Genomic DNA, 21,733 nt, shown 5'->3' with positions numbered 1-21,733 from the left:
TATTATATGATCTATGTAATATTTTGCATTATTTTATTGTTTATATTATATTGGAAGCCACCTAGAGTGGCCTTATAGGCCAGATGGGCGGGGTATAAATCAAATAAATAAATTTTAACATTTGTCAAAATCCTGTTGCTTAGCATAGTGAATCACACTAGAGTAAGCCTATTGAACTAATGAGGATGTGGTGAGTCAAGCCACAAGTAAGTTCCACTGATTCAAATGTGCCTACTCTAACTGTGACTTACTTTGCCAAAATAAGTCATAGTGAGAGTTAAGCCCCTGTGAATCAATGGAACTTACAGAGGAGTTGACTCACCAATTCCCCATTGGTTCAATGGTCTAGTCTAGAACGATTAACTACACTAACAACAGTTGGACACTGAGTCAGCGAATTCTGCAGTTTAGAGCAAGCAAGTAAAATCTGGCAAGAAGTAAGTTTTATAATTCTGGCAATTAATGGACTAAGTTTTCTTCTTTTCCCCTCCACACAGTATCTTTTGTGACCAATCGTGCAACAGAAATTGTATTTGAGACATACGAAGTAAGTTGGCTGAACCGCTCTAAGGGAAAATTACCGCTTATCTGGCTAATATATGCCTGTGTTTTGAAAAAAAAAGCCACAATAAACAGTTTTTCTAGGTTGCTATTTGACCATTAAAAAGTGCTTTACTTTTACTTTGATATTTTTGGATGCTTGATTTCCTATCATACTGTCTCCGTAGTCTGGTGGGTGTGTTCTGTTTTGGACTATAATAATGTCATCCTAAGGGGTTTGTCTATCTGTGTTGGGTTGCATCTTCCTGATCAGAATGTCAAGTCACCCTCGACTGATGGCAACACTATGAATGAGAGATCTCCAAAACAAACTGTCCTCAACTGCCCTGCTCAGTTCTTGTAGACTTTTGGGCTTCTTTTAGAGGCTGCTCTCTGGCTCAACTGCCTTGATAGTAGGCTCCTGATTATCTAACTATAAGCTCACTGTCAGAATTTGGCTTTGGTTCCCAATATAAATTTTATCTGAAATTTAATTTTATTCTGTGAGGCCATTAAAATTAAATTGCCAATGGCATGATTCATCTTGGGAAAATACAAATGCAGCATTGTAGCTCCATATCTGATTTCATAACAATCATCAAAGAGCTCAATCACGCACATTGTTACAAATCAGCTCATAAAACACTGTTTAAATTGTGGTTTCCATTAGGTTTAAAGTGATAATCGGCCACTCTGTGTGAAAAACATGGATCTTCTTTCATTGGCATCATAATCCCACCCCCTTGAGCATCTCAGCTCATTTTTAAAGAATGCAAATAAATGAAACTGATTGCTAATGTTCTGATTAGCTCTTGAGTGCTGTATAGACTGCAGCTAATTAAAGCAGCACCATTGAATGTTGTGGCATTATGTAGGCTTATTACAAGAGAGACATATCATCTCAGAGTCTGGCAGGACAATGTCCACCAGCAGCATACTTTGGCCAAAGCATTGCATTTCAAAGTACAGTATTGTTTACTTGGTTTGCTAATTGTAAAAACAGCAACAACCTAATGGGACCACTCCTTGAACATCTCATGTACATTGAAAACCCTATAAGGCTCACCTTAACCTGGAAGTGATTTAATCTAATGGCACTCTTGGAATATACTCACTACCTCACTTGATTGTAATTCTGATTCTACTGCAGGATTCACAAGTGAAAACACTCGATATATTGTGAGGCAAAGGGGGTCTTGTTTCTTGTTCTTGCTTTTTGAGAACTTTGAATTCACTGTATTTCTTAAGGAAAAGATGGCTATTTGATATTTTGCTACCATCTCTTTTCTTCCTGAAGGACTGGGGCCTGAACGATTTTGACACCAGGCATCTGAAGTTTCAACAAACGTGGCTTCAGATTAATTTCTATTTGATCAACAGCATTTGGTTTGGGCCTGATAGTTTTGGGTTAAACCCACTGATGTCCACCAGGAAACTTCTAAAACAGTCACTTGGGATTGCTCAACAGTTGCCCTGTTCTTTGGTTGCTCTCCATGAGGAGTTTGATCTTGTTCCTCAATGGGCTGAACATCCTCAGTTTAGTCCACCAATTAAGAGCTTCTTTTCCCAAACCCTGCCAGGCTCTGGACTGATCAGGACTGCCAGCAGTGATTCTGCCTTTAAATCAGGCTTTCAACAGTTAACTTCCTTTACCCACAGCCCCTGAAGGCTTCCTAGGATGAAGGAGATCCCTGGGCTTCCTCAGAACCTGGATGGATGGTGAGGGAATAGAATGTTTTAATTCCCACAAAACAGCTGCAGCTGTTGTGTGGTGTAACTTGCATAACAAGATTCTGGCTAATATATGCCTGTGTTTTGAAAAAAAAAGCCACAATAAACAGTTTTTCTAGGTTGCTATTTGACCATTAAAAAGTGCTTTACTTTTACTTTGATATTTTTGGATGCTTGATTTCCTATCATACTGTCTCCGTAGTCTGGTGGGTGTGTTCTGTTTTGGACTATAATAATGTCATCCTAAGGGGTTTGTCTATCTGTGTTGGGTTGCATCTTCCTGATCAGAATGTCAAGTCACCCTCGACTGATGGCAACACTATGAATGAGAGATCTCCAAAACAAACTGTCCTCAACTGCCCTGCTCAGTTCTTGTAGACTTTTGGGCTTCTTTTAGGAGTCAGCCCATCCCACATTTGTTCTTTCTCTCTTCTTGCTACCCTCCACTTTTCCAACTATTATTATCTTTTCCAGAGAATTCCGCCTTCTCTTGATGTGCCCAAAGTAGTATATCACTGCCCTTCCAAGTCTTAGTTTTCTTCTGATTTCTCCATTTGGATTGATGATTCATCCTAAGTCTTTAACATCTTTAACAATCCCAATTTTTTCATCATCAACAGTAAAATTATGCAGTTCTTTTTTAGTCATGACTTCGGTCTTCTTAATGATCAACTTCAGTTCTGCTTTAGCACTTTCTTCTTTCTCTTTCACTAATAGTCATGTCAAGTCATTGCTGCTTTCTGCCTGTAAGATTGTTTCATTGGTGTTTCTTCCACCAATGTTCACTCCTCCTTCATCTGAATCTAGCCCAGCTTTCCACATGATACATTCTGGGTACAGATTGAGCAGATAACGGGTTAAAATGCATCCTTGTCTGACACCTTTGCCTGTTGGAAACCATTCTGTCTATCCATAATCTGTCCTAATGGTAGCTTCTTGTCCACAATAGACAGGTTAGCTACCAGGACAAAAGTCCTGAGGCACACCCATTTCTTTCAGAATAACCCATAGTTTCTCATGGTCCACACAGTCAATAAAGCATAGAGTGATTCTCTTCTGAAATTCTTTAGTTCACTCCAGTAATTAATGGATATTCGGTATATGATCTCACACCTTATTTCTGTCACCTTATATTTTGCTTCTCACCCACACTTAGCAATGTTAAATGTTTCTTTTATCACCTATCTAGCTTTCCCTTTTTTAACTACAGAAATGGTCTCTAATGTTGTTCATGATCAGTACCACAGTCTGCTTCTGATCTTATTTAGGCAGAGAGAATACAACTTCTCCATCTACTGCTTCAGTTTACATAGTTTATTTGATTGCTTTATTGATAATCTGGTGATGTCTATGTGTGCAGTTGTCTGCTTAGTTGTTTGGAGCATGTATTTGCAATAAATAGGTTTTTAGCTTCACTGAACTCTATGAGTCATTCTCTTGCTTTATTTCTGACCCCCCAACAAATTTTTCCAACAACATTTGCTTCTACTTTGTTTTTTGTTTTTTTTTAACTCTTGTGGCTTTATCACCCAGGATTATAAGCACATCCTGTATTGGTATGTGATCAATTTCCTCTTGAATGTTTGCATAAAGCTTCTTCTTCTTCAGCATCTGTAGGTGAAGCATAGACTTGAATGGCAGTTTCATTGATAGGATTTCTTCAGAGTCTGATTGATATTATTTGGTCAGATTTTGCATTATAGCTCCTAACTTCCTGTGCTTCGTTTTGCCTCAGTATTAGATCCACTCCACTTCTTCTGAGTTTGCCATTTCCAGAGTAGAACACTTTGCAGTTGTGTGACTGAAAATATATCATTCCAGTTCACTTTAGTTCACTGATACCAAGCACTATATTATTTCTATGTTCCATTTCTTGTTTTGTGGTTTCCAGTTTACCTTGATTCCTATGTCTCACATTTCATGTTCCATCTGCGTGTGTTGTGCAGCGTCAGCCTTTCCTTTTGCTTCTGTGCACATCAGTCACTGCACATTCTTTTGGCCTTAATCTAGTTGCATCATTAGTGAGAGCACTATTCATACTTGTCCTTTGCTCATTCTCAGGAGGTTGTTGAGTGCTTTCCAACCTGGGAGTCTCATCTTCCAGCACTTTCTCATATTTCATTTTGGACTTTCTCCTTGTAAGATTTGTATGGTAAGGAAAGTTCAGCAGGGGTTTACCATTGCCACCTTCTGCACAGTACTAAGAAAAGTTAGCTTGAGAGTCACTGCAATTGTGTCCTCTGCCAGTGTCACCTTCAGCTACCACTGCTGCCCACTAGCTGCTGCCCTCCTCACCATTTGAATTATCCATTCTCTTCTGCTGATGCATCCATTACTCTTGAAGAGGGTGGATGCATTTTAGTCTGGTGTCTTCACTGTGACTATTCCACCTTAGGTGGTCCTGCTAGCTATTGCAAGAGGGTAACTCTGATCCCCCTCCTCATTTTTTTTCTGTATTCTTTATAGCCGAATCCTCCCTTTCATCTTTTCTCTCACTTATATAAGAAGAGGGGATATTTAGTTAGGTTTGAGTAAATTCTTAAATGCAACCAAGCAGGGGCATGATGTGTACAGTTTCTCATCCTCAGTGATTTTCCAAGCATTCCCACACCAAGGCTCCCTGCTGAAACTTTCTCCTGCATCATTGAGCATTCCTAGTTTCATGTGAAAATGAGGCCCTGATCTCTTTTTCCCTTTTATATTTGTTTTTCTTTGCTCAGGATTCTCTGAATGAAACTGCCAAATTCTGTACTGTTTAATGCCTAGTGTGATGAATACTGCATAGGATGAATGACAGCCTACCAAGGAATGCTAATGATCCTGTGCCGCTCAAAGGTTCTTCTCTTCTTTCCAGTAGATCTACTACAGCAGTGCTTCCCCACATTGGGTAACACAGGTGTCCTTGGACTTCCTCTCCCAGAAACCCAGGCCAGCACAGCTGCTGGTGAACATTTCTGTAAACTGCAATCTAAGAACACCTGGGTTACCCAAGACTGGAACCTACTGTTCTACAGAAAAGATGACATTCAATGGAAGGATCGGAGTAATCTTGCATTCGAGAATACAGTAATCCTGCATAGTTTAGTGATTTTTCTGGGGCAAGGGGAAACTGCCACAATATGTTTTGACATGGCACATGAAATTTCTCAAGAAAAGTTGTGGACATAGACACAGTATGTTGAATGTTTTTGTTCAAAAGGCATTCCAATCACAGACACGTGATTGTTTTTCCCCCCAGTGACATCAATTAGGTGATGTTGATCTGGGAAAGGTTGGTGGCCCAGAGTATTACCTCGAGTGGGCTGCATTAGGTCTATAAATGGAATATTCTCCTTGCCTGTCTTAAAAGTCTGCACAGAGCCTCCCAGGTATTCTGCCTTGATCTGAATGGTACCAATTAGATTTGTAATTGCCCTTAACCATTGCTTTGATGATTCCAATTTGTGTATGAAAACATAATTCAAAAGCTATTGAAGCATAGGAACAGCTAACACGGCAAATGTGTAAACAATGAATGATCTATGTGGTAAGATTATGATTAAAACCTGTTATGTATAAAGAGGTTTTGTGGTTGTTGTTTTTTTTCACTTAAACTCCTAGGTTCACATTGTGTAAAAGATATATTTATGAGCATGGAATAACATTTCAAACATAGAAGTGACAGAACTATTTGGACTGCTTTCCTAGACATTTGTTATAAAGGTTATGAAGATTCTGGTGACTGAGAAAGGCTGTTCTAGGCACAGTTCATATAGTACTTCTGCTGCCACAAGGATGAGCATCTCATTGCCTGTGCCCCCCACCCCCTCATTTGGTGATCTCCACCAATCTCTCATCACTGCCTGACAAAGAGATAATTTTCCCTTAAGAACAAGATCTGTAATGAGCATGCTCCCTGGAGCCTCCCAAAAATCTAATTTTGTTCCCCTTGTTCTTACAGGGCAATCTCTTTTTGTTGGGGGGCATCACCAAAATTCATTACACATATAAGAACATGTTCATTAAATACATGACACAGAAACACAGTTGTGTAGACACATGCTAAATGATACTTGTCTTCTAAAACCCTAATGTTCAAGAATGCTTGCTTATTTCTCATTTTCCATGTGGAGAAAGTGACAATGAAAGAGGAGGATCTGATCACTCCTCTTTAAATTTGTTGATTACAGTCAGGAGATGATGACTGAACAGGGCTTGCAAAAGTGCTGACTAAGGATCTGAGACAGGAAATAGGTTGTTTGTGAGTCAGTCCATTTCAGTCCAGACTAAACAGAGATATTTGGGCTGGATTGAATACTAGTTGAGATTATCTGTGAATCAGGTTAATTTTGGAATGTTTATCCAGCCTCCAATAATCATCATTATCATGATTGTCTGAGGGCTGAAACTGATTCATGTGTGCAATCCAGGATTAAATATTTTCAGAAAATAATTATTATCAGAGAGTTACACAATTTAAAATTATGGATGAATATCAAATATAGATCAAACACATATAAAATGTTAAAACAATTAGAATATTTTTGACTAGAAGAGGGCTACTTCAATAGCATGATCTCTGTCATTTAGTACAGTGGTTCTTAACCTTGGTTTACTCAGGTGTTTTTGAACTGCAACTCCCAGAAACCCCAGCCAGCACAGCTGGTGCTGAAGGCTTCTGGGAGTTGCAGTCCAAAAACACTTGAGTAACCCAAGGCTAAGAACCACTGATTTAGTAGAGCCTTCTTTAGTACACATGGTGGGGCATAAATTGCATGTACATAAATGCTACATTAATTGAAGTTCTCCATATAAACAGAACATATGCCTTGTATACAAGTAGCCGCATTTTACATGATTATTCTTTAATCTACCTACTTCACTTCAAAGTCTATTAAGTGACTTTCAGATGGTCCAGCCAGAAACATGTCCTGGTGGGACACGCTCTTTGGTAAGGTGTGTTGTTTTTGCTCTCCATAGGTTTAGCCTAGCCTCTTCTGGTTTCTGAGGGATGTGGTGGTGCTGTGGGTTAAACCGCAGAAGCCTCTGTGCTGGAAGGTCAGAAGACCAGCAGTCGTAAGATCATATCCGCACGATGGAGTGAACTCCCATCACTTGTCCCAGCTCCTGCCAACCTAGCCATTTGAAAGCATGTAAAAATGTGAGTGCATAAATAGGTACCACCACGGTGGGAAGGTAACGGCATTCTGTGTCTAGTCACACTGGCCACGTGACCACAGAAACTGTCTATGGACAAATGCTGGCTCTATGGCTTGGAGATGGGGATGAGCACCGCGCCCTAGAGTTGGACACGACTGGACTAAATGTCAAGGGGAACTGTTACCTTTTACCTTCTGGTTTCTGGCCAGTTTCCTAAATATGTTCTTCCTGGAACAACTTTCTGTTATTTTAGACAATGTTCAAACAACGTTGTTCGATCCAGAAATCCAGATTGACACCCAAATACTTTTGAGGTACAGCAATGTTCCAAAAATTTCACCTTCTCAGCTAACTCAGAGCTTCCTCTCGCCTTCTTTGTTTTTTAATGGAAGGCACAGACTTGAATTTTTAACTAGTTCGGTTTCAGCTGGTAGTTTTTATAGTATAAGGAATGATCTCCTGATGCAGAGGTTCACTGGTGCTCGGTGGACTCAAAGGTCTCCCCCAGACTGTCAGGGCAGGATCACCAGCAGGACTGAAACTCCTGGAGTATGAGAATGTAGGGTGGTCATTTGTTTAAATGTCAAAAAGGAATGGTGTGAGGGCTCTACCCTGTGGTTCATCCTTTGGTTCTTCCAGCAACCCTGCCTCCCTTGAAATTCAACAAAGATTCTTCAGTTTTTAAATAGAACAGTGGCCATTTCTATTAGTCTATGATATTTAGTAAGGAGGTAGAGCTTTTTGAGCAGCAGTCAATGGTGGACAGTATCACATGCCATGGTAAAGTTGAAAAAATGATGCTCCAGTTATTCTTTGTGATCAAAGCCATCTTCTATACATGAAGCAAGATGTGATATATGTAGGGCCTGTTACAAATACAAAGAAACAATTCATCACACCATAGCTGGGTGCCTCAAGCTAGCATCAACAGATTGCACATGAAGGCATGAGCAAGTTGTTAACATCGTTTTTCACCAATTACTAAATCTTACAAATTAGTCACATATTTCTCCATATTGTGAATTCCAGCCACCTCCAATTTTAGAAAATGAAACTGCTAAACCATACTGGCACAAGCATGTTATCACAGATAAAACAGTTAATTTTAGTAAGCTGGACATTATACTACTGGATAAGCAACAAAGAGAAATATACCTTATTGAAGTGAGTGTTCCATCAACAAGCACTCTCACAAGCATCAAACATTAAGGTAAGAAATAAAAAAAGAAACGGATGAAAGATCAGAGCATCTTCCCTAATTTCAGCAACTGGATTTGTTCCAAAATGGTCGACAAATAGTCTAAAGCAATTGACAATAGTTGGTAATTTGCTTCCTGAAATTCAAATATTGGTGATTTTGCAAATATGTCACTTCACCCATACAGCTTTAGAACTTAACTCCTATTTTTAGGCTTGATCATTGAATGTATTCTTGAAGGCTTTCACGGGCGGGGTCTGATGGCCAAAGAAAAACCCACAACAACCAACTTGACCATTGAGTTCACCCCCCCCAAGCATCAATAATATTGAGAAAGAAGTACGTACATGCAGTTATGATGATGATGTGCCATCTACTTGATCCTAACCTACAGTGATCCTTACCAAGGTTTTCTGATTATGAAGTATTCAGAAGTGGTTTATCACCCGTTTCTTCTCTTGACACTCTAGAACTGTGCAGTTTGCCCAAGGCTACACAGATCTGGTAAACATATGGTTAATCACTTCAATGTGCTTTGTACTAAGGCTGTGTTTGGAGAAGGTAAAAAGTTTCTGCTACCTCAGAATACTGCTGCCATAGTTGTAAGTACTTAGAGCTTCTTCAGAGCTATTTATTTGTTATCCTCACATCCTACCTTTCCTCCAATCAGCTGAAAATGTTATACTGTACATAGGTCTCTTTTTCATCACTTTTTCCTCACAGCAATTCTGTGAGAGTGTGACTGGCCCAAGATCGCTCAGCATGTTTCATTACTAAATGAGGATTTGAACCTGGTCTCTCTAAGCCAAGCGCTTTAATCAGCACACAATACTGAAACACATCCCAAATCTGTTTTTTACATTTTCTTTTTACTGAAGACTGGGTAATTTCTGATTTATACTATTCTGTCTGTGAGTGACCAAAGTTTAGGGGAATTATATGATGATAAAGTGTTACTTTTTAATTATAGCATAGATGTACACAGATGAGTTAGCAATAACCTCTTCAATTTTATCAGACTTTTTTTTCCGTTCTGGGGAGAAAAAATTCTTTGTAATATAAAGTTTAGGGGAAATGAGTGACTGTTTCATATATGCTGCTGTCAGTCTCTGAGCTGATTGTCTTTAAAAGTGACTCAGTTATTCAGTTGATCAAGACCACACACGCACACAACTTAAAAATTAGAAAATCAGCACGGGGAGAATTGAAAGCAGGTAAAGTCTATTGCCACTTTAATTGCAGTAGCTTACCTTGAAGCCTAATGGTGATGGTTCATTTTATAATAAAATTAAGTATAGACCGAGAATTCTTAAACCAGACCTGAAGAGCTTTGATATAGTTTGCATTTAATTGGAACAGAATTTCTGATTTGGAAACACTCAATCATGGGGCTGTACCACATTAAAATAAGCTAGAAAACCAGAAAATTATTGCTGCTGTCATGACTTCACAGTTCACACAGAGACACTGAACTGTAATTTGTAATTTGAAGAACAGTTCTTCACAAAGCATGACAACACTTTTGAACTGTCACCAAGTAGCTAGGGGACTGCTTTTGTCTCAGCCTCTTACTATGTTCTAATGACCTTGCATACTCTTATCATAATTGAAAGTCAATTATGGGACATGAATTTTAATTAGACTTCACATTAACAGTGAAGGTAGTTTGTCTAGAATTCCTTTATTGTGATAATTAATTGGCTGTCATGAGTCAGGCTCCTGTCTTATAGAATCAATTGAACAGCATCTTTTCAGATATTTATAAAGATATTTTAATGTCCACCACAGAAAGCTACATTCTCATTTTAATTGCACATAGAAATTGAACAGTCTTTTGTTGTTCAATAAAGGTTAGGTGTAGTAAACCCAAATTTACCACTTCATATTGTCAGCTGATGTCAAGTGCATGAATGCTGAAGCCCCTGTCAAATTGTAAGCCCTGTTTGCAAGAGCCTGGCAATATGCAAAAGTGGAGGGGTGGATGTGTTTCAGTTTTGGTCTCTTTAGCAGCTGAAACCCTGCCAGTGGCATACACTGCATAAACCAAGAGCAAAAAACACACTAGCAAATTGCCATTAAGTTGATTTTGTTTTGTTTTTCATTCCATGGCAAATCATATGACTGGTACACAACGAGAAATCCAAGCCTTGATATCTTCATCAGTGGCAATTCACTACAGCAACACACTGCCATACAAAAGTAGGAGTAATCTGGTCAATGTCTTTAAAAAAAAACATTGCAAGGTGAAATGTTTCCCACTCTGACAGGGATGACTGGGAAGGCTTTGGATCATTCTCATCCAGATCTTCTCTTGACCTTTATCCATCAGGACTGCTGTCGGGCAGGTAAGATCTGTTAAACTTTCTGTAGGTTTGCTAATGCTGGATCTTTTTTTCAAAGGCTAGAATTGTTTTACACTCTTGGGGAGGGCAAGATCCAGTCTATTCAATGGGCCTAGGACTCTGTCACTAACTTTTTACTTTTGTTACCGAATGGCAATAAGTGCCAACTGAAACTGAGGTTGCAATGTTCTTCTGTAAAACAGGAGACAAAATAGCATGGCCCAATTGGTCTTTAGCATTTTCAAGCAATATGCTATTCTTAACGAAGCAACTTCATTAATTGTAGCTCCTCTGTTTGTGTAATCTTCTTATTCCTGATGTTGCATGAGCAACTATTATTAGGCACGTGGATGGGTTAGTTCACATTTCTTGTTTTCACCTGAAAGTGGATGAGAATTCATCACTTATCAAATATTTCAGGCAAACATGCAAGGATGTATTCTGCATATTGCAGAAGAGTTTGAATTGTTATTAGAAATCACATTATCACTGCAATTTTTTTCCTTTTATAAACCACTAAATTCTGAGGAAAAGGAAGGTGATAGAAGGTCAGAGCAATGAATTCTGAGCCATTCACAGGAAATGTTTGATGAGGAAAAAAATACAACGTATTACAAATTTGGTGACGCATGTATTTCTTGTTGTGCAACAAGGTCAAATGTAATGTGTACCACATCTTCAAAAGGTTATGAACTAATTCAAGCAGGTACCAGTCTAATTAAATAGTTGTGGCAAAAAAGGGAGAAACAAATGACTGAGCTTTACTACTGATAGCGTTGCAAAGATAATAACAAAAATGGAATACTTATTTTATAAAAAAAGAAAGGAAATCAGTAACGTAATAAGCAATTCACAAATACGCACATGGTAATTGGATATGACGCATTTCCACAACATATTTCCACTTCTTGATTGAGAATCGTTTCTATAAAATCCTGACTTTGCATCATTAACTGGATACAAATTCTTGTTCACAGCTTAATATTATATTTAGCAACCCTTCAGAATTTTAAAAAGGGCTCGATATGAACCTTACTCTTAGACCTGTTTGGCAGAGTTACTAAGAAGTACGGTATGTATGGGGAGACCAAGTTCAGTTACTTCACATGCAATCTCTGATTAGTAAGATTTCAATTGTTTTTAAGAGGGATTCACTGTGCAGAATTTAAACCATTAAATGGTTTCTCTCATTTGGATTCTCTCATGTGGGTTGGAAGTACCATATTTACTAACTTCGAGGTATGAACTGTAAATAAAGGTCTGGTTCAGCATTTGTTCACAGCAAGAAGAAATCAAACCTGCTTAGCTCACAGTGCATTTCTAGACAGAAGGCAGGCCCATATAGTTCAATGGCCAGAATTTTTTTGGCGATTTACCCTTGTGTATGAGGAAATAGCGTAAGTCTTGGTGGCAAATTGCCAGTTTCCCTTAAATCACCAGTTGGATTCTAGCCAATAAAATGCAAAGGAAGCATAATTACTGCCAAATCTTCTTATCTTTCGGGACATGACATTGCTTAGGTAATACGTTTCTGTGTTTTTTAAAAGTGTTAATGACAACAATGTTAGTTTCATTTGAATAAGTCAACATTTTAACAAAGCATATACCACTTTTTTCTTTTGAAACATAAGAAAAATAATATTCCTTTTAATGAAATGAAACATATCTTTAAGAACCTGAGGAGTTTTGTGATAGGCGTGATATTATTCAAGCAAAACTGCACTGGTATTACATGAATCAAGTTCTTTTTAATAAAGGCCTCAACATGGCAAAGTTTAGAAATAGGTAGTATGCATGCACAGAGTACAACAAAAATCTTTTATAAAACAGCTGTTATATTTTTTGCAATGTTTGTACAAAGGGAGTAGAGCCACCACAAACATATTTAATCGGTTAGATTAATCGATTATGACAGCTAAAAACTAGTAATATGTAGCAGAGGAATGAAAAGCCCTCTAATTATTTCTGTACAGGTGTGTGAAGTCTTTTGTGCCTTTAAAGTTATGTATAAAAGATTTCAAGGGTTGTTGTTAAACAGGCTAGAGAAGTTGCACTACGTATTTTTGTCACAATTAAAAAAAGGCAAATTGTATTGTTTTTTCTTTCTTTCTTTTTTTATTCTTCATAACAACATAAAATAAGCTAATACCAGAGAAAGTGCTGGAAACCCATTACATTTAACACTCTCCACTACTGAGAATGTGGTTTTGAGGTTTGTTGAAGAAATATTAAAATTAATCCATTGTAGTTTTTAAATACTTTTTCCATACATATAAAATGATGGCAATCTGGCTGATTCAATGGCTGAATACAGTAGTGAGCCATAACTAGAATAGGCCCACTGTATCAGTGGGCATCTGTTGAGTCAGCTCCTGTATAAGTTCCATTTATTCAATGGGCCTACTCTAGTTACAGCTTAGTACTGGATTTCAGACAATATTTCTATGGAAGCAGGAGGTTTTACCATCTCCTTTTAAGAACACTGTTATCAATATGTGTGCTTATGGCTTTTTGTTCTCCTTACTTCCCAGGGGAATTCATCATATATAAACAACATGTGTGACTGAGTAAATAAATCTATAATATGTGTGTAGGCAATGCCCTCTTGTGCTCCAGGTAGGCTTTGTATACAAGACTGCAGAACAGGCCTTATCACACATTGGTTAAGGTCCTTTCCCTTGCAAGTTGTATATCACTAAGTTCTATACGGTTTAACTAAGTACGAAGAATTTTTTTACATGGTATATATGTTCAATATAGCTTGGACATCTACTGAATCTCCAGAATGGGATATTCTATGTTCATGGAGACCATTAGATGCTTTCTATAATACTCATAGCTTCTTGCCAACATAAAGCTAATTGTAAAAGCAAATTATGCTTGATTTGTGAAATTAGATTTTCTATAACTTTTAGGTTCTGAAGTGAGTTTCTAATGGGCACAAAGAGAGTAGACCATCCAATCATACTTCCACCATTTAAAACAGAAACAAATTCACACACTGTACTACAGCCTTCGGACCATATAATGGAAAAGTGCAGATATCATTTTCATTGATAAGTAAAATCAAAGAAAAAGTTCATACAAAATAGATTGCTCATATTCACACTACAAAGTATTTTTAAATTTTTAACAAATTCAATGTGTGTTATATCAGCAGCATTGTTGTAAATTGTACTGTAGTGCAGATTTTTTTTAATAAAAATACCATACAAATGGTCAGTCAAGTCATCAGCAAAACAAAAACCCAGAAAACCACCAACTGAACAGAAAAAAAAATCCAGAGATAATGCTGATGACAAAACAATTATAATACTGTTGGTACATAGAAAAGTAATCCTTATATTTTATACATTTATACAGTATACAAAAGGTTACAATGGATTATGCCATAGTCTCCCTTATGCCAATATCTATTTTCTTTGGAAGGAGTTCTTTCCTTTCGTCAACACTTGCTAAGGAGTTTCGACAATTTTGTCCATCAATGTACAACTTTGTGTACACTGGATTGGAGTAGTTTGTTGGCTGAAAAGAGAGAAGTATATTGTACAATGGTCAATCTCAGTGTAGAAAATATTTTATAATGCACAAATATTTATAACGCACATAATAAATGAGGACAGTCATTAATTACATTGGCTCAGGCAAAGCCTAAGTAGTTGTCAAATATGTCACGAAATACAACTTTTAATACAACTTTTAATCCAACTGATGACATGCAGTATGGGATGAAATCAAGTTTACTAGAACTATGGTACATCTGATAACTGTTGTGGTTTATTTCTAAAAGTGTGAGATATGTATGATTTTTCTATGGAAAACATGTATAGCAATGCCCTTCTACAGTTCCCAAGTAAAACTGTACCAGAAGCTATGATGTACTCTGTAGGACATCACAGAGAGTTAGAAGAGGGAGTATTTTGTAGCCATTACTTGAACTTCTTGCTGGTACTTTACAAAACTGATGAGTCTCATTGAAATGAATGGGGCTTTCTTTAGGGCAATATGTTAGGCACAGACAGACTTCAGCTTTACCAAAAATAAAGTGTGCTGCTTATATACCACCCCTAGGTGCTTGTAGCACTCTCTAGGCAGTTTATAATTTTATTATGCAGGCTACACACTGTCCCCAGGAGCAACCTGGGTACTCAATTTACTGACTTTGGAAAGTTGAAAGGCTGAGTCAACCTTGAACTGGTTACCTGAGAAAACAAACTCACGTTGTGAGTAGAGTCTTAGCTGCAGTACTGCAGTTTGACTACTAGAGATGGGCATGAACCACTAGGTTCAGTTGTTTGTGCCAGTTCATTTAGTGGCCAAACAAGTGTTTGGTGGTTGAAAGCCACAGAGAGAGAGAGAGACAGAGACAGAGAGAGAGGAGAGAGGTGCTTTTACATATTCTTTTGTAACTGCAGCAATATGAAGCAACCCTCCCTCCCTCCTCCATTTCTTTCTTTTCTTCTTGGGTACTGTATTTAGAAAGACCTAGCCAATGTCTATGTCTTAGAAGTGCAATATCCCAGATGCATCCGTCAGAGGTTTTTTAAAGGTCTGAATAAACTTCAGCTCAGAGTGAAATCCAAGTCTGTGTCAGTGGATGGTAGCTTATGCAACGGATCTTTCTGTTCGTCCTCCCTTTCACCCTATGAAAACTTCCTCAGAGGCCCAAAGAAGTGATAGACTATGGTGAACTCTATCTTCCCAGCTGGAGTGGGCAATGGGAAATGAAAAAGCAAAAAGCTTGTGTGAATGGTGCAAGATTTGTTTGTCTAATTTCAGGCAGTGTTGTTTTTCTCCAGATGCCTGGTAACAAACAGATAGAATTTTGGTTTTGTCTCCCATTCAGGTATCACATATTCTAGTCCTCCCCAGCAAGCTTTGAAAGATCAGAGGAGGTATCCTGAAGGCACTGTCATTACTATCTATTGGCAGAATACTACTGACTATGATCTTATGCATACTTCAGCTCGATTACACTCAGTAGGAACTATTTCTGTGTGAGTAGGCATTGGGTTATGTTACATGGTTTTTTGATAGAACCAGGTGCTATAAAATTGGCTTGACATCCATTATCTTTGGTTATATGAGCATAGAATTAAAACATAAAGTCCAAATGCATGGTTTCTGTTCCTTGACTTATTCTATCTAGCTTTGTTTTGTCAAAGTTATTTCCATTCTTTCTTTCTCTTGTGAACAACATCTTGATTTAATGCATGCAAAAACAATTTTCAGTTACAGATAACACAATACAAATGAGTACAATGAAATATATAAATACATGCATCCTTGCATATGAAGATGATGATTAATAGTAATACCACTGATAAGAGAGTTTAGAGATTTTTAGTGCATTATTTAGAGATTAAAATTGTAATCTTTAGTAAAAGGCAAAAAGATTTGTTTAATCTGAAGAGAAACTGGAGTGTACTGCTATTGAGATCAGTGGTTTAGGTTTTTGGCTGTGGAGTCAAGTTAGATTCCCCACTGTGCCTCTTTGATAGGGGCTGGATTTGCTGATCCAATTGTACAGGTTTATTATTATTATTATTATTATTATTATTATTATTATTATTATTATTATTATTATTATTATTATTATTATTATTATTATTATTATTATTATTATTATTATTATTATTATTATTATTATTATTACGACTACGACTACGACTACGACTACGACTACGACTACAACTATGACGACTACGATTACTACTACTACTGCTACTACTACTACTACTACTACTACAGAACAAGCTGGAAGCAGTTATATCTCACTGCACTACTTCAGGCATATTGGCCCAAATCCCCTAACGGATCCAAATAAACAGTAATTTTTGAATGCAAATTGGCACAAATGAAGAAATCACTAAAGACACTGTCAACTGCATGCTCAGTCATACAACTCAATATGCAATCAATAATGTCTGCAGTGATTGTGTGTTTTGTGTTTCGCCAGCATAACTAAATTAGAGGATTTGGGCAATATGTTAGAAGGTTTGATTTATTTGGATTATGTGCCTTGTGCACTTTTCCTGAGCTCTGGATTGCAGCTTTTAGTGCTGGTTATTAGAATTCAAAATCATGTACAATATTAGTCTAATCCTGGAATAGCATGGTTTGTGGCATTTTACTGTGAAGAAAACACAACAACTGAATTATCTGTTGGCACAAACAACATTTAGTGTCCAGTTTACCTGAATATTAATGAAAGGTTATAATAATTTGTTTTCCACACAAAATGTTTGTTATGATTCTCTATAGTTTTTCACTCATTTGAATGTTAGTGTTACAAAAGATTTGATTACTAATTTAGGGTTGTTTTTTGGTCTTACCTTTCTGTTAAACAGCTGAATGCCATTTTGGCACAAGTTTGTGCCAAAACAGTTGAAAAAAAACCCATCCAATTCCAATTAGATATATCTTTGCTGTATTTGTGTTAAATATTCTTGCATACGTTTGCAAATCTTTTTAACAGTACAAGACTAGATATAAACAGGGACTGAGGGGATACTCAAGCAAAGGAGAGCAAAAGGATACACAGAAGAGAATAAACTCATCTTAGACCTATTCAGTTATAAGATTCAACATGAATCAATTTATCTTCTACACATCCTTGAGGACTCCATTTTGTTTCTGCCTTTGGCACTACTATATTAAGCTTCTTGTCCAGCGCTGTTAACTAACATTTCCCCAACACAGAGATCAGGCCATGTTCTCAGCTGCAGTCAAAGGGAATACACAGCCCGAATCTTCTAATTTTTGACTCCTTTGCTAATGCTGAATGACAATAAATATCAAACTCATTTTGTTCTCTTTCCAGGGTCTCAGCAGAGGTGGCATTAATTGAGTAAATATAATTAATAGACATGTTTTTAATCGCACAAAAAGCAACAGCAGAGGAGTCTGAAGAGTCACCAGAGTATGAGGGAGGGAAACTCATAGCTTCCTGTCATGATCTCGACAAAAATCTGTTCTCCAAAAGGCCTGGCTGGCATTCAAGGGAAGCTCCTATGGTCCTGAGGCTGTACAGGCTACTTTCTGGCAGCTATTTACATAACATAATATGCACGGTTCTTACATATTTAAAGCCCTCGTTTCTACTTTTTTAAAAAAATCATGTTAAAGCAGCTTTTAAAAGAACACACAACTTCAGTGAATGTTACTGACATGTTAACTCTCAGTAGGGACTAAGGTAGAATGAACATGAAAAATGAACTGCTGTTTTCTCACCCCTGGCGTCAGAGGTCCTTTCAGATCAGAGTTTAAGTAGATGGGCGGTGGTGGGTGGGAAAGCTTGAAGACTGTGGGCCCTCCCCCTACATACCTGGCCTGCATTTAAATAGAGCATTTTTTTAAAATTTCAGTTTTTGATTTTTCAGATATATTTTAAAACAGAGCATTGTAATTCTGCACTTTCAAGTGCTGTTGAACAAGCAATGAGTGCAAATGTATTCATTAATTTTGGCTTTTTCTTATATAAACAAGTAAAACATAAATAAAATGTAACATTCAGATCAATGGCCTCTTAGACCCAGCATGACATCAATACAGGAAGCATTTCAATTCAAGCTCGTTAGCCTAGCCACTCTTCATTTCATCAAATAGTCTAAAAACCAAGCCAAGTGTATTATGCTTAATTGACAAATTAGAGACAAAATCACTTCTAAAACTAAAACCAAATCCCTGCTTTATTACAAAACAATGCTATGCTGTATAGTGCAGGAGATGCTCTTTTTTGGTGGCTCCTTCATGGTGCTCATTAGTGGCTACTTTTAGAAGCAGAATCCCAGATTTGACAAACTGTTAAATCCCATCCAGCAAGGTGGGGGCTATCTTTACACACATTCCTAAAAAGTTCAAGAAAATTTTTTAAGTTTGATCAGTAGTGTTTTGTCTGCTTGTTTTCATACCAGCACTATCACTGAAACAAAACAATATGGGGATTGTACAATGTCCAATAAACAAAGCATGTATTTGGACAGCCTTACCAAAAAATCAAGAGGCAAAAGATTTCTCCGTAAAGATGTTCTTCAACATGAATTAGATAAAACAACACAATTTCTACTGAAATTGTTAATAAGGAAATATATTTGCAGACAAGTAATGATTAAGATTCTTAAATTTAAAATAACATATATTATAAACAACTTATAATTACTATACATTTGAAAGATATCAACTGCATTTTTTAGAATGTATAACATACAATTCATTCAAGCATTTATGGTTATCACCTGTGTGTACTGAAGAAATCTAATAGATAAGGAATATAAGAACAATGTGTTGGATTCAGAGGAATCCTTCCATTCTAGATGCTTTGGTCCAAATAGTTTTTTTTCAGGCAGAAGTGAGGAGAGGTATTATCATCAATTTCCCCTCAGAACAGCTTGAAGGGTGGTCATGAAATTGCTTAGAGGAGTGAATCAGCAAAAGCTGAAACCTACTTGTGTCATTACTTTTTTGGATCAGAGCTGCTTCCACAATGGGAAATTTATACAGTGTTGCCTCACTTAACGACGTTAATTCATTCCAGCGAAATCACTGTAGAGCAAAAACATCGTAAAGCGAAAATAAAAAACCCACTGAAATGCATTAAAACCCAGTTAATGCATTCCAATGGGCTAAAAACTCACTGTCCAGCGAAGATCCTCCATACGGCAGCCATTTTCGGTGCCTGTATAGCGAGGAATCCATCCCTAAGCACAGCGGGGAGCCATTTTGAGCACCCGGCAGCCATTCTGAAAACCCGACGATCAGCTGTTTTGATCGTCGTAATGCGAAGAATTGGTTCCCAAAGCAGGGAACCGATCTTCACAAAGCGAAAAAAAACCATTTAAAACATCATTTGCAATCGCAAAAACATTGTCGTGAAGCGGATTTGTCATAATGCGGGGTAATCGTTAAGCGGGGCACGACTGTACTACTGGATCACATCTAATGATAATATTTCACTATAACTAAATAATACGTATTTATTGATATGAGAAATTAGGAAGTAAAGCAAATATTTAATGTTACCTTTTCTGGATTTAATGTAAAATCTGAAAGACCTCTTTCATTGTGATTATGCCCCACTTCATACATATTGTATGACGGATTTCCAATTTCTACATTGATTCCTCCATTTATTATTGGTTGTCGTCGAATTGTTTTTGTCCTACAAATAAATACAGGGGAAAAACAGTGAGCAACTCCAACACTGTAAGTAGGACACATATTTTAAAAACAGTAAAACTTTTTCTGCAGAGGAGCCCAATCTGTGATGCCAAAAAGTGCTATTGTGCATGGGGAGGGGAGGGGAGAATCTGATCCAGGTAAGATGATACAAAATTCTCATTTACAAATTAAAAAGATCAACTGTTTATTCATGTATTTACACGTTCATGTTTTACTTTCATTGTTTCAGTGCAAAAGCTTTCCTGCTCCATCCCCATCTCCCATTCCAGGGGAAAGAAAAGCAACATTGAATCATAACGAAAGATTATCTATCAAAATAATGTTCCCCAAATCTCCAGCCAGGTATTTATGGAGAGTCCACAGCAGTGCATGAAGGGGCCCATCAGGATTCTGTTCCTTTATTATGATTTAGATTCTCTCTTGGGTAATATAATTTAATATAAGAAAGTACTGAAAGCTATTTTCAGCTATCTATTTGGCACACCAGTTTCTCCCTGGCCTTCCTGGCCTCAGTCGTCTTCTACGTCTTTCCAAAATGTCACCATGTTCCTTGTTAATCTTGCACAGCTTTGTGTGATTTGTATTTTTAACATTTTGATCTTATTCTTATTTTTCGTGTAATCCGTTCAATCAATTGCCAACATTCAGTCCCTTCATCCTTTAAAGAAATGCAAAACCTACCAATTTTTCTTTGCTTTGGGTGGTAAAACTGTGGTAGTTTTTGTCTTGATTGATACAGTCTTATCTCTGCCCTTCCCTTTTGATACTTTACTCCTCTCAACAGAGTAACAAATGCCTTGCCCTAAATCATTTTGATAATTCACAATTTGCAATTCATTCCTTGTGATCTCATTCCTTTGGAAGCTCTAGCTTTTTCTTATACTTGCAAAATCATTAAGAAAGAAGCTGAAATATCAATAGTTTTAGAAATGAAAGCTGCCAAGTATAAAATGCAAGTTATCAAATAAAACCTCTAAGTCTTCCCAAAGTCCTCTAAAGAATTGGGCTCCCCTCCTGCTGAAACTTTTTTTCTTTGCCATACAATGGCATTTTTGAACGTCTAGCTCATCACCCTTTGTCTTTGTTTTATTTATGTATGTATGTATTTATTTTTTATTTATTTGATTTAAAATATTTTACTCCATCTTTCTTCTTAAAAAAGTTTTCCCTCTTAACTTACAAAGTACATTTTACATTATGTAAGTACAGTATTGTGCTAAACAAACAAACAAATAAATAAATGGGTGAAAAAAGGTGATTTGTTACCATCAAAATAAGAGAACAACATTTAGTAACTTGTTACATTGCTTTACTCATTACTTTTTCACTAAATTATTTGGGAACAAAATATATTAATAAGATGCTAGCAGAAATCATGCCTCTGGGACGCCTTAAAATGCTCTTTAAATAATTAAAAACAGCATTTGCTACACATCCACAAAATTAATGCCCCCACTTTTGAAATGTAACTTCTTTACACTCTTGTCACCTCCCCAAGTAGCCCACCAATGGAGACGGTCTTATTTGCGGCCTGTAAGGTGCATTTCAGTACTCTGGTTTCTCCCACAAGATTAGCTTTACTGAAGGGCAATATGCAGTACCC

The 21,733-nt window shown here is 37.2% G+C and overlaps 1 protein-coding gene across 4 annotated transcripts in view; it reads right to left on the bottom strand.

The window, feature by feature from the left end:
- Positions 1-12,678: 12,678 nt before the first annotated feature.
- Positions 12,679-21,733, bottom strand: part of LRP1B (LDL receptor related protein 1B) — a 1,166,776-nt gene continuing 1,157,721 nt past the window's right edge. For 2 of the 4 annotated variants that reach the window (XM_072983887.2, XM_078376977.1), the window contains 3 exons: positions 19,972-20,110; positions 18,184-18,282; positions 12,679-14,475 (listed from right to left, as the gene is read on the bottom strand). In XM_072983887.2, the coding sequence (XP_072839988.2) occupies positions 14,335-14,475; positions 18,184-18,282; positions 19,972-20,110 (379 nt within the window). In that variant the 3' untranslated portion in view covers positions 12,679-14,334. The remainder of the gene's footprint in view (positions 14,476-18,183; positions 18,283-19,971; positions 20,111-21,733) is intronic. The other 2 variants (XM_078376975.1, XM_078376978.1) reach the window with 1 other exon arrangement.

The sequence above is a fragment of the Pogona vitticeps genome, chromosome 1 (genome assembly GCF_051106095.1).
Source record: "Pogona vitticeps strain Pit_001003342236 chromosome 1, PviZW2.1, whole genome shotgun sequence".
Taxonomy (NCBI): domain Eukaryota; kingdom Metazoa; phylum Chordata; class Lepidosauria; order Squamata; family Agamidae; genus Pogona; species Pogona vitticeps.
Note: the sequence above shows the minus strand (reverse complement) of the source record. Positions and strands in the feature narration are given on the sequence as shown.